Source organism: Peromyscus eremicus, chromosome 20 (assembly GCF_949786415.1).
Source record: "Peromyscus eremicus chromosome 20, PerEre_H2_v1, whole genome shotgun sequence".
NCBI lineage: Eukaryota > Metazoa > Chordata > Mammalia > Rodentia > Cricetidae > Peromyscus > Peromyscus eremicus.
In genome coordinates this window covers 25,510,875-25,524,097 of record NC_081436.1, presented here as the reverse complement: position 1 = coordinate 25,524,097, position 13,223 = coordinate 25,510,875, and the positions used below count along the sequence as shown (strand labels likewise).

The window sequence follows — 13,223 nt, the reverse complement described above, 5'->3', positions numbered from 1 at the left end:
CACCACATCCTGACTACTGCAGTATAGTTTTCTCTATTCTTTCATTTCCCTGTCCCCATTTCTTTATTGTACATAAAGTAACTGGTGTACGTGCACAAGCATTTGCGCTTTTTTCTTTTCTTTTTTAAACTAAATGGTCAATGTTCTGTTTTGATTGACATCAGATGGAGATGGTCTGGGGGAAAGTACCGGTTTTGTGAAAATATCCCCCTTTCTCCATTAGTGGCATGCTCATTCAGCTCTTATCTTTATATTCCAGTAAGTTATTTTGCTCTCAACGTTTTAACAAAAGAACCCAACAACAAAATCCTTGCATACCTTGTTTGATTGGAGAATTTTAATGTTTTTCATTTATCATTGTAAAACCAAGGACAATTTTATAACTTTTTTGTATGTAGCTGTTATATGTAGGGCAATCTGTCTTTAAGTAGGGGTAAATTACTCTTGAACAAAATGATCCTAGATAGTTTTCCCTTCAAGTCAAGCGTCTTGTTGTTTTAATAAACTTCTCGTTTAAAAAAAAAACAAAAAACAAAACTCTAAAGATCTGTTTCATCTCATCTTTAGCCAGCAGATTATATAGGGAGGGTACCCAAAGGCAGTCAGTCACTCCAAAGTTTGGTTTCATCCCACTGGGCAGGTGGCTTGCCTTGCCGCTGAGATTCTACTTTTCCCTCATTAAGGTCTAACTCTGAAGGTTCATAGGCACCAAGTCCATTTCTGTGTATCTCCTGAGCTGTTTGAGTGACATCTAGAGAGGTCATTTATGGTAACTCAGAAGGAACCATGGACAGTGCAGTTTCCTTCCTACGGAATGAAATGCAAACACGCACATTACAGATTGTGAAGCAGATTCATGGGTGGGGGAGGAGAGCTGTTCTTTCAGAAAGACTGTCTAGTGGAGGCCACTGGGTTCTTGTCAGAGTCAAAAATTAGCATCAGTTGGTACCAGCATCATGGTTTACAGGGACAGGAATAGGGACATTCATAGGACGTTGGTTCATAGCTCCAGTGTGGCCACCATACAGCAGTGATGCATCTTGGGAAACAAAGATGGGAGTTCCTGAGTTCCTCAAGCTCAAACGCTGATGCAGTCTCCTTAGCCAAAGTATTTTTGTTGAATACACAAAGCCACCCTTCGGCTCTTGGTATCTATCGGTTTTCTTGGTCATAAGCAAAGATGCCAACTATGTTTTCTTAAGACAAAAACAATAGGAAAGATACCTTAAACCAGAAAGAGGCCAGAGACCAGCCATAGTATAAACTAAGACATCCACGTGGTGTCTAAGGCAGGAGGTACAAGCATCATGCCACCCTGAGTTACTGTCCCCAGGGGCAGGGCAGGACAGGACACAGTCTTCTCCACTACCATTTCCCAATGAAGAAGCTTTGCTACTGTCCCTTCAAATTGACTCTTTCAGGGACAGCAGGAGCTGCAGCCTATTGCTGAAGAACCTAAGGAATTCCTTCCAGAAATGTCCACTCGGGTATGACCAGGATCATTTAGACGTTGTAACATTCTGCCCTGTTCAGGCTTATGGACCGAAGATGAGCTGCTGAGGTTAAAATTGAAAGCCACAGGGTTTAAGACACACCCTTTGGCCTTACTTGTGGTTCATTCCAATTACTCATTCAGACATCATGAAATTCTGACTGTTTGTATTAAGGGTAGTGGAAGCCGTCACAGAGAGGTAAACATCTGATCAATCAAATCTACCTTCTCAAGGGACAATCTATTTCTGGACAATGTGCATGGGCAGGAACACAGCAAGAAAGACAATTCTAGAGGCTTCTGCAGGAGCAGAGAAAGAATATGAAGGCAACTTGGATGAGGATGCTTGCTGTCTGTCTGTCTATCTTGGTCCCTCTACAGTTGACCCTTGCCCACACCTGAACATGGGTCCTCCAAGCAAAGTCAGCTGTGCTCAGCTGATGGCTAAGGAATGTACCTGTGCCCACCTTAGCCAGACATAAGTGAGCTTCACCCACTGTTCCAGGGTGGCCTGAGGTGACAGAGTCTGAAAGAAATGCCTGGGTGGAGGGACAGTGAGTGCATAGGAAGGACACGAAAGACTCGCTGCCTGACACCATGCTGACAGAACATGATGAGGGGAAGTCAGGTGCCCAGGGGAGTCAGTCAACACAGCACAGGCTGAGTCAGAGCAGGCATCCAGCTTGGCTGCAGCCATCTTGACTCACAATCATCTGTGAGAAACCCTGTCATTGTAGTGACATGTGGGAATTTACAAAGCACCCCAGTGCTGTCAGTGTTAGAGACATGCCTGGTATCCTTGGTGTGAGCTGAGGCAAAGCAGACACATTTGTCTCTGGTGAATGTCACTATTACCCTGCTCAGCAGATAAACCCCTCCCTGTGACCCATGTGGCAGGCCTCCAGGCTTGCTGCTTCCCTTGGCCTCACATTATCCATAGTTTCTGTATTAGTTATTTTTCTATTGTTGTGATAAAACACCATGACCAAGGCAACTTAAAGAAGAGTTTATTTGACACCTTTAATCCCAGCACTCGAGAGGCAGAGGCAGGTGAATCTCTGTGAGTTTGAGGCCAGCCTGAGCTATAGAGTGAAATCCAGGACAGGCACCAAAACTACACAGGGAAACCCTGTCTCAAAAAACAAAACAAAACAAAACAAATAAGCAAACAAACAAAAAAAAAAGGGGAAGAGTTTATTGGGACTTACGGTTCCAGAGTTTGTCATGGAGGGGAAGCCTGGCAGCATGTAGTAGGCATGGTGGCAGAAGCTGAGGGCTCATATCTTGAACTATAAGCATGAAGCAGAGAGTGACCAAGAAATAAAGCCCACTTCCAATGACACACTTTCTTCTTCAACAAGACCATACCTGGTAGGTTTTTTTTTTTTTTTTTTTTTTTTTTTTTTTTTTTTTTGGTTTTGGCTTTTTGTTTTTTAAGACAGGGTTTCTTTGTGCAGCCCTGACTGTCCTGGAACTTGCCTTATAGACCAGGATGGACTCTAACTCACAGACATTCACTTGCCTCTGCCTCCCAAGTGCTGAAATTAAAGGTGTGTGCCACCAAGCCCTGTCTTTATCTTATCCAACACCTCTTGAGAGGAAATGAGGCCCACAGCATCATGACTCCGCTGGTTTATGTCACCACACCATAAATTGTTTTACCTTTTACTCAGATCTAGCTTCACCCCTCCCTGATCCCTTAGTTAACCACTGTCTCAGCAAAGCATATGGAGATTCATTTTAATTGCATTGGGTCTTCAGGTCATTCTGTCCCCTTGGGGGACTGGACACTTGCCCAGAGCTCCATCTACTCTGTGGTGATCCCCACTATTCTCAGCATCAGTAGCATCACTATCATCAGCACCACTGCTGTCATCCAGAAATCTCTGCCTGGAAGACACAAAGGTGAGTTGGTACTGATGATACCCTAGGGCATTGTCCTGTGGGGAGGGATGTTGTGAAGTGCAATGATTTCTCCATACCCAGAACTCCCACTCTGGCTTTCTCCCATTTCCAGCTCCCCAGTTTTCCTGCCTTCTCATTGGTTATTCCTGTACAGCCCTCCCTGTTCACACCCACCACGTTTCTGTCCCACTCCCCACTCCCTAGGTCACTGTGGCCCCTTCTTTTAGACTCCAGTTTCTGTCTTCTCCTTGAGTCACTGGCTGTCTGCATTGACCTTGCTGTGCTCAGCCACAGAAATACAAACTCTTCAACACTCAGATGCACAGACTTGATCTCACATTCCTTCTCTTCTAACAGTATGTCCCCACCACTGTCCATGTCTTCTTCTCTGAATTCTTAGCTGCTTGGGGGAAGGGTCACCGAGGCAATTGTGACTTCAGAGTCACACTGATGTGGACAAGCTTTTTCAAGTTCCCTTCTCCGCTTACTGACTACAGTGAGGTGAGCAGCCTCAGTCCTCCACCCCTGTCTGCCATGACGCCTTTCAAGGGTATGGAGAAACCGTGGTCCAGCCAACTAGAGATCGAAACAGATGAAACCACAAACACAAATAAATCCTTCCTTCTTTTTAACTGTTTCTATTGGGGATTTATTCATAGTGATGAAAGGCAATTAACACAGACTCCCCTGCCAGAAGGGCCTCAGGGAGCAGATGGCTATGGGATTTGGGTATCTTTATTGCAGATTGCTGATATTTCTTGATGTCTGGAGCTGGTTAAGCAGTCCATGGGTGTCAGGCCTCTCCCTCCAGCTGATTTGAGGTCTCTATTTGTAGATTTTCTAGGAGCTTCTGTCCATTTAGGAATATAGCTGGAGTCTCAACCTTACACTAAACCTGTGATTCTTAACCCTCCTAATGCTGCAACTCTTTAATACAGTTCCTCATGTTGTGGTGACCCCCCAACCTTAAAATTATGTCATTATTTCATAACAGTAATTTTGCTATTGTTCTGAGTTATAGTGTAAATATCTGATATGCAGGATATCTGATATACGACCCCTGTGAAAAGGTTGTTTTACTTTCCAAAGGGGTCCTGACCCATAGGTTGAGAAACACTGCTCTAAATGCTCTTTCAGAATTTGTCCCAAATCCCTAGTGAACTACACACAGCTCTTTGCCTGAGCCAACTGACTTGGATCTGTTTCCTGAGGATCTCACAACTGTAATCCCACTTGAGGTCTTTCTTTGGAATGGCATCACTGCCCACCCTATACATGATACTGTGTGGGTAAGCACTGCCCACAGCGACTTCTCTTCCTTCTGTATTTATTCTTTCCTTTTGTTTCATGTGGAAGCAACAGAACAAGGCCACCACCACACTCTACCCAGCAGAGGGCAGAAGATCAACACTATGAATCCCTCCTGAAACTTGTCAGGGTTCTTACCAAATCTTCTACATTTCCACCCCCTTGCATAGCACCAAACTCACCATGGAGAAATAGCAGGGCAGAAGGCGAGGTGTGAATGGTCAATGTGATTGTCCACTTGACTGAACTGTGAGACAGTATGCATGTTAATAGAACTTGCCTTTGATTGTGTCTGAGTTTGCAGAGATTGCTTGGAGAAGGATTTGGCTTGAATGGTTTAATTTACTGAATGAGTAAAATTCTAAATACTCTACTAGAAAGTGATGTATACATAGAGCTAGATAATGGGTCAGTGGGAGCATGCCATTGAATGCTATGTCATGGCTGGGTCTCCTTCCTGTCACTCCTTGTTGCTTGCTGGCTGCCATGTGGTAAATAGCTTTCCTTTGCCATGCCTACCCAATTAGGTTGACCACAGAACACACTGTAATTTCACTGGTGTTGATGGCACCATGTCTGTGTGTTCATAGTAGTCCTTGATTATTTATCACAGTTATAGGTTCATAGAACCATTGTGACAATCAAGGTAAAGATTTTCTATCACCACAAAGACATCTTTCAGGGTCCTGCACCTTCCCTATACACAAGGCAACCCTCCAACTCTACACTTCATCCATCATTTTTCATTTTAATGGTTTATTTTTATAACTGGAATCATAGATGTTATAACCCATTCCATTTGGCTCTGTTTTGACTAAGCACATGCAATTGACCGCCATCTGCAATGCTGTGGGCACCATTATTCTTCCCTTTTTGTGGCTGAGGAATCATAGCTTGACATGAGGACCCTCCTAGTCTTCCCCACATCCCAGGACACCCTCAGAGCCTGATCTGAATGCAGTATCTCTCCAGGGGCAGCAGCTGCAGGCACAGTCCTGTTGTCTGTCACTTGTGTTCGGCAGGGACAGACCTGGTCACAGCTCCTCCTCTGCACTGTCCTTCCTTTCGCGCTGTCCATCTGTCATGTCCCTTTCAGGGGCCTCTAGTTAGCTCTGAGCCTTCCTGGTCTCCTTCTACAGACTTTTCTTTTGTTAAGAGCACTTTTAAAATCTGAAACACATTATTACATCACATAAATTCATTTAAAGTTCTTTTTATATGTCTCTCTTTTTTGAAAATATTCTGCTATCTACTAGAATACTTTCATCACCCATAAAGTAACGCTGTATCTATGAAAAGTGACAACAGGCCATCTCCATTCTCATCCCCACACCCACCATGGCTTGTTTGTCTCCTTCGTAAAGGAAGGTCTGTTCCTAGGTGGGCAGAATTGTGGAGGTGAGGTGGCCCTGGACTGGAAGGCTGCAGGGATCTATCTGGACACTGGGCACTGGACACCTAGTGCTCATTCATTCAAAGGGCTGTGATGCAGAGGTTCCCAGAGGCCTGAGAGCCTGGAGGAGTGCAAGGACAAAGGGACAGACTCTTCAATAATTGATGTTCCAAAGGGCCAGACTGACATGTCAGGAAAGAGTACAGGGTTCAAGGTCAAGGGTGTGGTGAGCTCTGGTGATGGCTCTTGAGTTAGTTAAGGGACAGATGCTGAGCAGGTGGCACAGAGTTCACTAACACAGCACATGGGCTCAACAGTAGAGAGGACTCCATGAACTTGGACACTAGGAGCAAGTTGCTAGGCAGCTCAGGACGCAGGTAGCTTTCTTTCCCATGTTCATCCAGATCTCCATTCTGTCCCTGCTCTGCACCCCAGGGAGATGGTTCTGTCCATATCCAGCTTTCCCTTAGGCTACATTCCAGTCCAGGAAGGACAGAAGGGGCTGTGGAACACAAGAAAGTTCCTCTAGAGGACAAGACCTAGACTATGCACAGGTCATCTGTCAGTCTCTATTGGTGAGAACTTGGGAGGAAGGCGCTTGAGCTGCAAGGGAGGAGGGGACACCACTCTGTGTTGCAGCCTCAGGGGAGTATCTGTGGCCAGAAGGGGAGGGCAGCAAAGAGAAGGAAATGCTTCTTGTATAAATTTCAAATATTCTAGGGTTGGAGAGATGGCTCAGTGGTTAAGAGCACCTGTTGTTCTGAGTTCAATTCCCAGCTCCTACATGGTAGCTCACAACAACTTATACCTAAGTTCCATCAGATCTGATGTCTACTTCTGACTTTTTTGGCCACTTCATAGACTTCGTGCACACACAGACATGCAGGCAAACACTTGTCCACATAAATAAAATAAATAAATTTCAAATATATTCTTTTTAAACCACAAGAAAGGAAACAGTTTTTAAAAGAGGAGTTGATGAATATCAGGAGACAATTATCATCTTTCTGTATTCAGAAATCCAGAAAACACTTGATATCATTTGCAGAAAACACACAAAGCATGACCAGGTCAGTGTTCACAAGTTTACTCTTCAAATACTATGGAGCAAGTGTAGCCCTTCACATGTATCTCAGCAGATCTCGTCCAATTCCAGCAGATTTTAAACTTCAATAGGAACTAAACCTTGTGATTTCCCCCAGAATTTGGTAGCAGAGAGCAGAACTCACCAGCCATACCCTGTCACCTCTCCTTCCTTGTAGCACCCATGGCTGGCACTAGGACCAAGAACCTGTGATGACTCTGCAGATGACATTCCCAGCATCCTTTCCTTTGTAGTCTCTGAGCATTTCACCAAAAGAGACATCACTTCACGTGACCAAACTATGAACAAAGAAATGGGGTTTGTTGTTGGTTATCTTTGCTCTTTTGGCTTTTTTGGGAGGCTTGCCATCCAGCTTGAAAATAAACCACACATGGAGGCTTAGTATTTGTTATGAATGCCCAGCCTTAGCTTGGCTTGTTTCTAGTCAGTTTTTCTTACCTTCAATTATCCAGTCTACTTTTTGCCTCTGGGCTTTTTCCTTTTCTTACTTCTGTAGTCTTACTTTCACTCTTACTCTGTGGATGGCTGTGTGGCTGTGTGTCTGGCCCCTGGCATCTTCCTCTTCTTCTTCTCTCACTCTTTCCTTTTTTCCTTCCAGATTTCTCCTTCTATTTATTCTCTCTGCCTGCCAGACCTGCCTGTCCTTTCTCCTGCTTTGCTATTCAGCTCTTTATTAGACCATCAGATGTTTTAGACAGGTAAAGTAACACAGCTTCACAGAGTTGAACAAATGCAACTTAAAAGAATGCAGCACATCTTGGCATCATTAAAATAAGTGTTCCACAGCATAAACAAATGTAACACATCTTAAAATAATATTCTACAACAGAGGTTCATATCCAGAGTCTGATTGGAAGATTGGGAAATATTTAGAAAACAACAACAACAACAACAGAGAATTAGGAAGAAGTAGGAAGGAGGAGAAGGTTTCTATGCAAACTTTTAGAAAGTAGTGGGAAAGTTGGCAGTTCAGGGGACATTGAGGATGGTGAGCCTCAGCTAGGAGCAGTGTGGTGGGCATGACTGAGGAGCAGCCATGCTGTGGCTTAGTCAGGCCTTGGTTGTGCTCCGTATCTTGGGAGCTTGGTCCTCATGTGGGATGTTGGGAGGTTGTTGGATCTAAGAGGTGGAGTCTAGTGGGAGGTCCCAGGCCTGTCCCATCTGTGTTCTGGCTTCCTTTCTCTTAATGTGGCCTCCCCGTCTAGCAGGCACTTCCACCATGGTGACATTGCTGTAGAGGGGATACAGTCAGGGGCTATCAGGTGTCTATCTAGAGCGTCCCCATTCCCCAGTCCTCTGAGCTGCACTGAAGAAGAGGTCACTTTGTCAGGCTGTCATGGACCCTGATGAGCTCCTGCAACTTCTGCTCCAGGTCCTGAGCCTGCTGCCGCAGCTTTGCCGCAGACTCTGTCTTCGCACCCTCGTACAAATGCTTTGAGTCTTGCACAAGGCTGACCACATCCAGCACAAGGAAGAGACCTGCGGTAGCTGCACCCATGATCCGGGCTCCTTTGGACATTGCCAGAGCTGTGCCTCCAAAGGCTTTCTGCACCTGTCTAGTGTTTCGGGCTGACACCCTCCCTGTGGTCATGAGACGCTTGGCATTATTTGCTAGGCGAGTGTTAGCTTTGGCCAGCTTGATGGCATCGATGTTCTTCTTGATGACTTCCAGGTTCCGGAAGGAATTCTTGGATACGGAAAGAAGCCTGGGGGTGCTCTCCTCCAAAATTTCTTTAATGACCTTCCCTGTGTCCTTGCTGGTTGGCACCAGCTGGCTGGCTTCAGCTTCCACTGACGCCGTGCTGACCTTTTCCACAATGGTTGTGGACACACTAGTCACAGCTGCTGCCGCCCCCAGTCCCAAGCCTGTGGCTGAAAGTCCCAGACTGAGTCCTGCTGTCACCGGTGCCAGAGCGAGACCAAGGATTGTCAGGACTCCGGACACAGCACCAGTGGAGCTGGCCACCACTTGTGAGATGGTGCAGTCCCTGTGCACCTTGTCAATCTTGTCTGCAAGGGCGTGCAGCTTCCTGATCTGCTGCTCAAGCTCCAGTATCACCTGAGGATAAACTTCCAAAAACCTTTTCTTGTCCTGCAGGTCATTTTGGAGATCATCTTCATCTTCTTCATCAGGATCTGCAATGATCTCTTCAAGAGCTTTACGCAAGAAAACCTCCTCTTCCCTGTGATAGGAGAGGACAAGTGAGTGAGGAAGACAATTTGTAAGATAAGCTCACTCAAGTGCAAGAAGCACACACACACACACACATGCACACACATGTACACACACGGACACACACAAATTAAAATCAAAACCTTTTGTACAAATCAACTTTTTTTTTTTTTTTTTTTTTTGAGACTGGGTTTCTCTGTGTAGCTTTGTGCCTTTCCTGGAACTCACTCTGTAGACCAGGCTGGCCTCGAACTCACAGAGATCCGCCTGCCTCTGCCTCCCGAGTGCTGGGATTAAAGGCGTGCGCCACCACCACCCGGTCAAATCAACTTTCAATTAACACCTACTATGTGCTGAACACATACTATATGCTGGACGTATGCTCAGCCCTCTACATACATCCTCTGATTTTTCTTACAATGAAGTTCAATGTCTCCAAATAAAGCAGAAGGTAATAAACTAAGTTGTCATGGTCACAGGAACAGCAATGGCAGGAACAATCTTATCTCCTGTGGCTGCCATCTCTCCTCAACCAGAAGCTGTTCCCTCGTAGTGAACAGCACTGAGGAAATAGTTACTGAGCAGGGACACCCTGAGCCTCAGTTACTTGGTCTTCCTGGGTAGCATATTCCTGCCTAGAAAAAGCCAACCAAGCCTGGGGTCTTGTGGCATTGCTAGCATCCCCTAGGGTGGTGACCTGGACAAATCAGCTACTGCCACAAGCTGTTTCCAGGCTTCCTCTTCAGTCAGCAGGTGATGCAGGGCCTCTGTGCTCCACGTGTCCTGGAGGTACTCAACTAGAGACTCAAGGAAGCCTTTTCTCTCTAGATGGGAAGGAAAAGGAATATGGTTGGAGGACCATGCTTAAGGGATTGAATGATATCAGGAACAACCTGTTTAAATGTGTTTCTGAGCACCTGTCACTTGAAGTATACTTTGGTGTCACGAGTGGTAGGGGCTGAGTTGTGTCCCTTCTCTCATTTGTAACCCCAGGTGACTGTATTTGGACATAGAGCCATTAAGGAAGAAGAGTAATTGAAATTAAGGGAGGCCATGAGTGAGATCCCTCATCCAAAGTGTTAGTGCTCTCATAGCAAGAGGAAGAAACTCTCTCCCTCCATTTCCCTTCTCCTCTCTTTTATCCCTCTCCCCTTTCTCTCTTTCCCTGTCTCAGTTCTTCCCTCCAGACACATAAGAGAGCCCATGGGCCAGCACAGGGTACAGGTTCCCTCTGCCCACCAGGAAGAGAGTGCTCCCGAGGGCCAACCTGCCACACTTGGATTGTGGATGTTGGATTCCAGGGCAGTGAGAGAAGAGGTCTTTTCTTTTTTTTAATTTTTAATTTTTTAAAATTTTTTATTATGTACACAGAAAAGGGCACCAGATCTCATTACAGATGGTTGTGAGCCATCACGTGGGTGCTGGGAATTGAACTCAGGTCCTCTGGAAGAGCAGCCAGTGCTCTTAACCTCTGAGCCATCTCTCCAGCCCCGGTCTTTTCTTTTTAAGTTACCTGCCCAGTGTCACTTGGTGATTTTATACTGAGAAGACCAATATACCAGGGAGGTGTCTTGGTGCTTTGCAGAGACATGTATCGTTTTTTAGCTCAGAACAAGTAGGATGGAGCCCCTCATCCCCAGGAAGAGAGAGAGTCCAGTGTTGGCTTCCATTTCCTGTGTGCCTGTGGCACGGAACTTGAATGTGACTTTTTCCCTTGATTTTTATTTTATGTATAGGAATATTTGTCTGCTTGTATGTATGTCTATGCACTCTCTCTCTCTCTCTCTCTCTCTCTCTCTCTCTCTCTCTCTCTCTCTCTCTCTCTGTGTGTGTGTGTGTGTGTGGGGTGCCCAAAGAGGGCCTTGGATCCCCTGGAGTGGCAGTTACAGACTGTTGTGAACCTGATGTGGGTGTTGGGAACTGAACCCAGGTCCTCTGCAAGAGCAGCTAGTGCTCTTAACCACCGAGCCACTCTTCAGATTGAAACATGACTTTTGACACTGGAATGGTTAGTTATTAATCCCGAGTTTCAGTCCATTGGATTAATAAATATCTCGGAGATCAGTAGCCCTTATCTGGGCGGTTTGTGAGGAAGCTTGCAGATATAAGTAGAGCATAAGGGCTCTGAGCTAATGAGTGGTTCAAACTGAACTGAGGCATCATGGGAAGTGGGGCCTGGCTGGAGTCAGGAGGGCACCTGGGATGTGTAATTGGAGTTGATGGGTGTTGTCTTGGCCTTTTCTTTCTGTCTTTCTTCCTTTCTTTCTTTCTAAGATTTATTTCTTTATTATGTACACAGAAGAGGGTACCAGATCTTGTTACAGATGGTTGTGAGCCACCATGTGGTTGCTGGGAATTGAACTCAGGACCTCTGGAAGAGCAGTCAGTGCTCTTAAACTCTGAGTCATCTCTCCAGCCGGCCTTTTCTTGTTACTGCTTTGTCTGTTTTTGTGTGTGTGCCATGATGTGAGCTGCCCACCCTCTTTCCCTGGTAGGATGGACCCAATCATATAACATTGCAAGCAAATCAAATCTATTCTCATTAATCAAAATATGATCAAAGTGAGTAACACTAGTTCTCTTTAATTTTTTAAAAAATGTGCATTGGTATTTTGCCTGCATGTATTTCTGTTTGAAGGTGTCAGATCCATGGAACTGGGGTTACAGATAGCAGTTAGCTGCCATTGTGGGTGCTAAGATTTGAACCCGGATCCTCTGGAAGAGTAGCCAGTGCTCTCAACTGCTGAGCCATTTCTAGCACTGAGTAACACAAGTTTTAACAACTAACTTTTAGTGAATGAATGAATGAAGGGTCTACAGAGCCAATAGAAGCGTTTTAAAAAGGAAATGGAGGTGGCATAGTGGTGCATGCCTTTAATCCCAGCACTTGGAAGGCTAAAGCAGGTGGATCTCTGTGATTTGATGCCAGGAGCAGACTGGGAACACAGGGATTGAGAGATTGGTATGGATTAGGCTGATGTAGGGTGGTTCCTGGGAGTATGGTGGTCCCTTGGTATAGGGTAGTTACTGGTTAGGAGCCACTTTTGGGTGGAAGTTTTTGTTTCTGTTTTTCCCCCCCCCCCCTGGGTTTCAGCTTCAACTTCAGACTTTCCTTTTAAATGAGAAGAGAAACCATCAGGCCCCACCTTAGGTAGGCACACCTGGTAAACAAGCGCCAGTCCTGAAAGTGCAGGGTGGGTGCCCTAACTCAGCCTGCAATGGGTATTGGATCCCTTGGAATAAACGGGGTCCAGGAAGAGGAGGCAACCAATGAGGGAGGACCTGCTATGCAGCAGGCACTGGCCTGCCTCTACGTTACTCTCAGAACAGCATGGGACACTGTGTCCTGAAGGGATAGGTAATGAAAAGTGAGAGTTTCCAGGTGGGTGGTTCTGGCAGGCCATGAGCAGGAGCAGAGAAGACTGATTACCTGGGGAGCCCATGGCAGCTGCTGGGTCTTGGTGTCACTCAGGGAATCCTGACAGGTTTTCTTTCCTGATAGCTCACCAGGGTCCAGGTACAGGAAGAAAAACAACCTGTGGGACAGAATGGGGGCAGGTGCTGTGACCAGGGATCTGGTGACCCACAAATCATTCAATGGTTACTACCACGGCCCAAGAGAACTTGACCAAAGCATGTCTGCTCCCCTGGCTCTGTGACTGCTGTTTAAGGAAGCCTGTCTTGTGGCTCCAGCCCTGCTGCCCTCTCTCCAGCCAAGGTGGAGGACTCCTGTCCTGTTGGGGACAATGGAGAAGGTGTCATCTGAGGACACAGCTGTGGAGAAACAGCAGACTCTGCACACAGAATGAGAGATGGAGAGGAACGTTCTGGTGGTCACTTGGGTGTG

At 46.0% G+C, this 13,223-nt stretch overlaps 1 protein-coding gene across 1 annotated transcript; it reads right to left on the bottom strand.

Moving 5' to 3' along the window:
• Positions 1-8,426: 8,426 nt before the first annotated feature.
• Positions 8,427-12,819, bottom strand: LOC131897157 (apolipoprotein L3-like). The gene is made up of 3 exons (XM_059248039.1): positions 12,807-12,819; positions 10,074-10,200; positions 8,427-9,386 (listed from the first exon to the last, which is right to left on the bottom strand). The coding sequence occupies exons 1-3, from the start codon at positions 12,817-12,819 to the stop codon at positions 8,522-8,524; spliced, it is 1,005 nt and encodes a 334-aa protein (XP_059104022.1). The 3' UTR covers positions 8,427-8,521.
• Between the last annotated feature and the right edge of the window lie 404 nt (positions 12,820-13,223).

Bases quoted from the DNA above. Each gene is read 5' to 3' on its own strand.
- LOC131897157 (XM_059248039.1), bottom strand. The intron at 9,387-10,073 runs GTCACCACCCTA...CTCCTATCACAG, and splicing joins GCAGTAGCTGATTTGTCCAG to GGAAGAGGAGGTTTTCTTGC.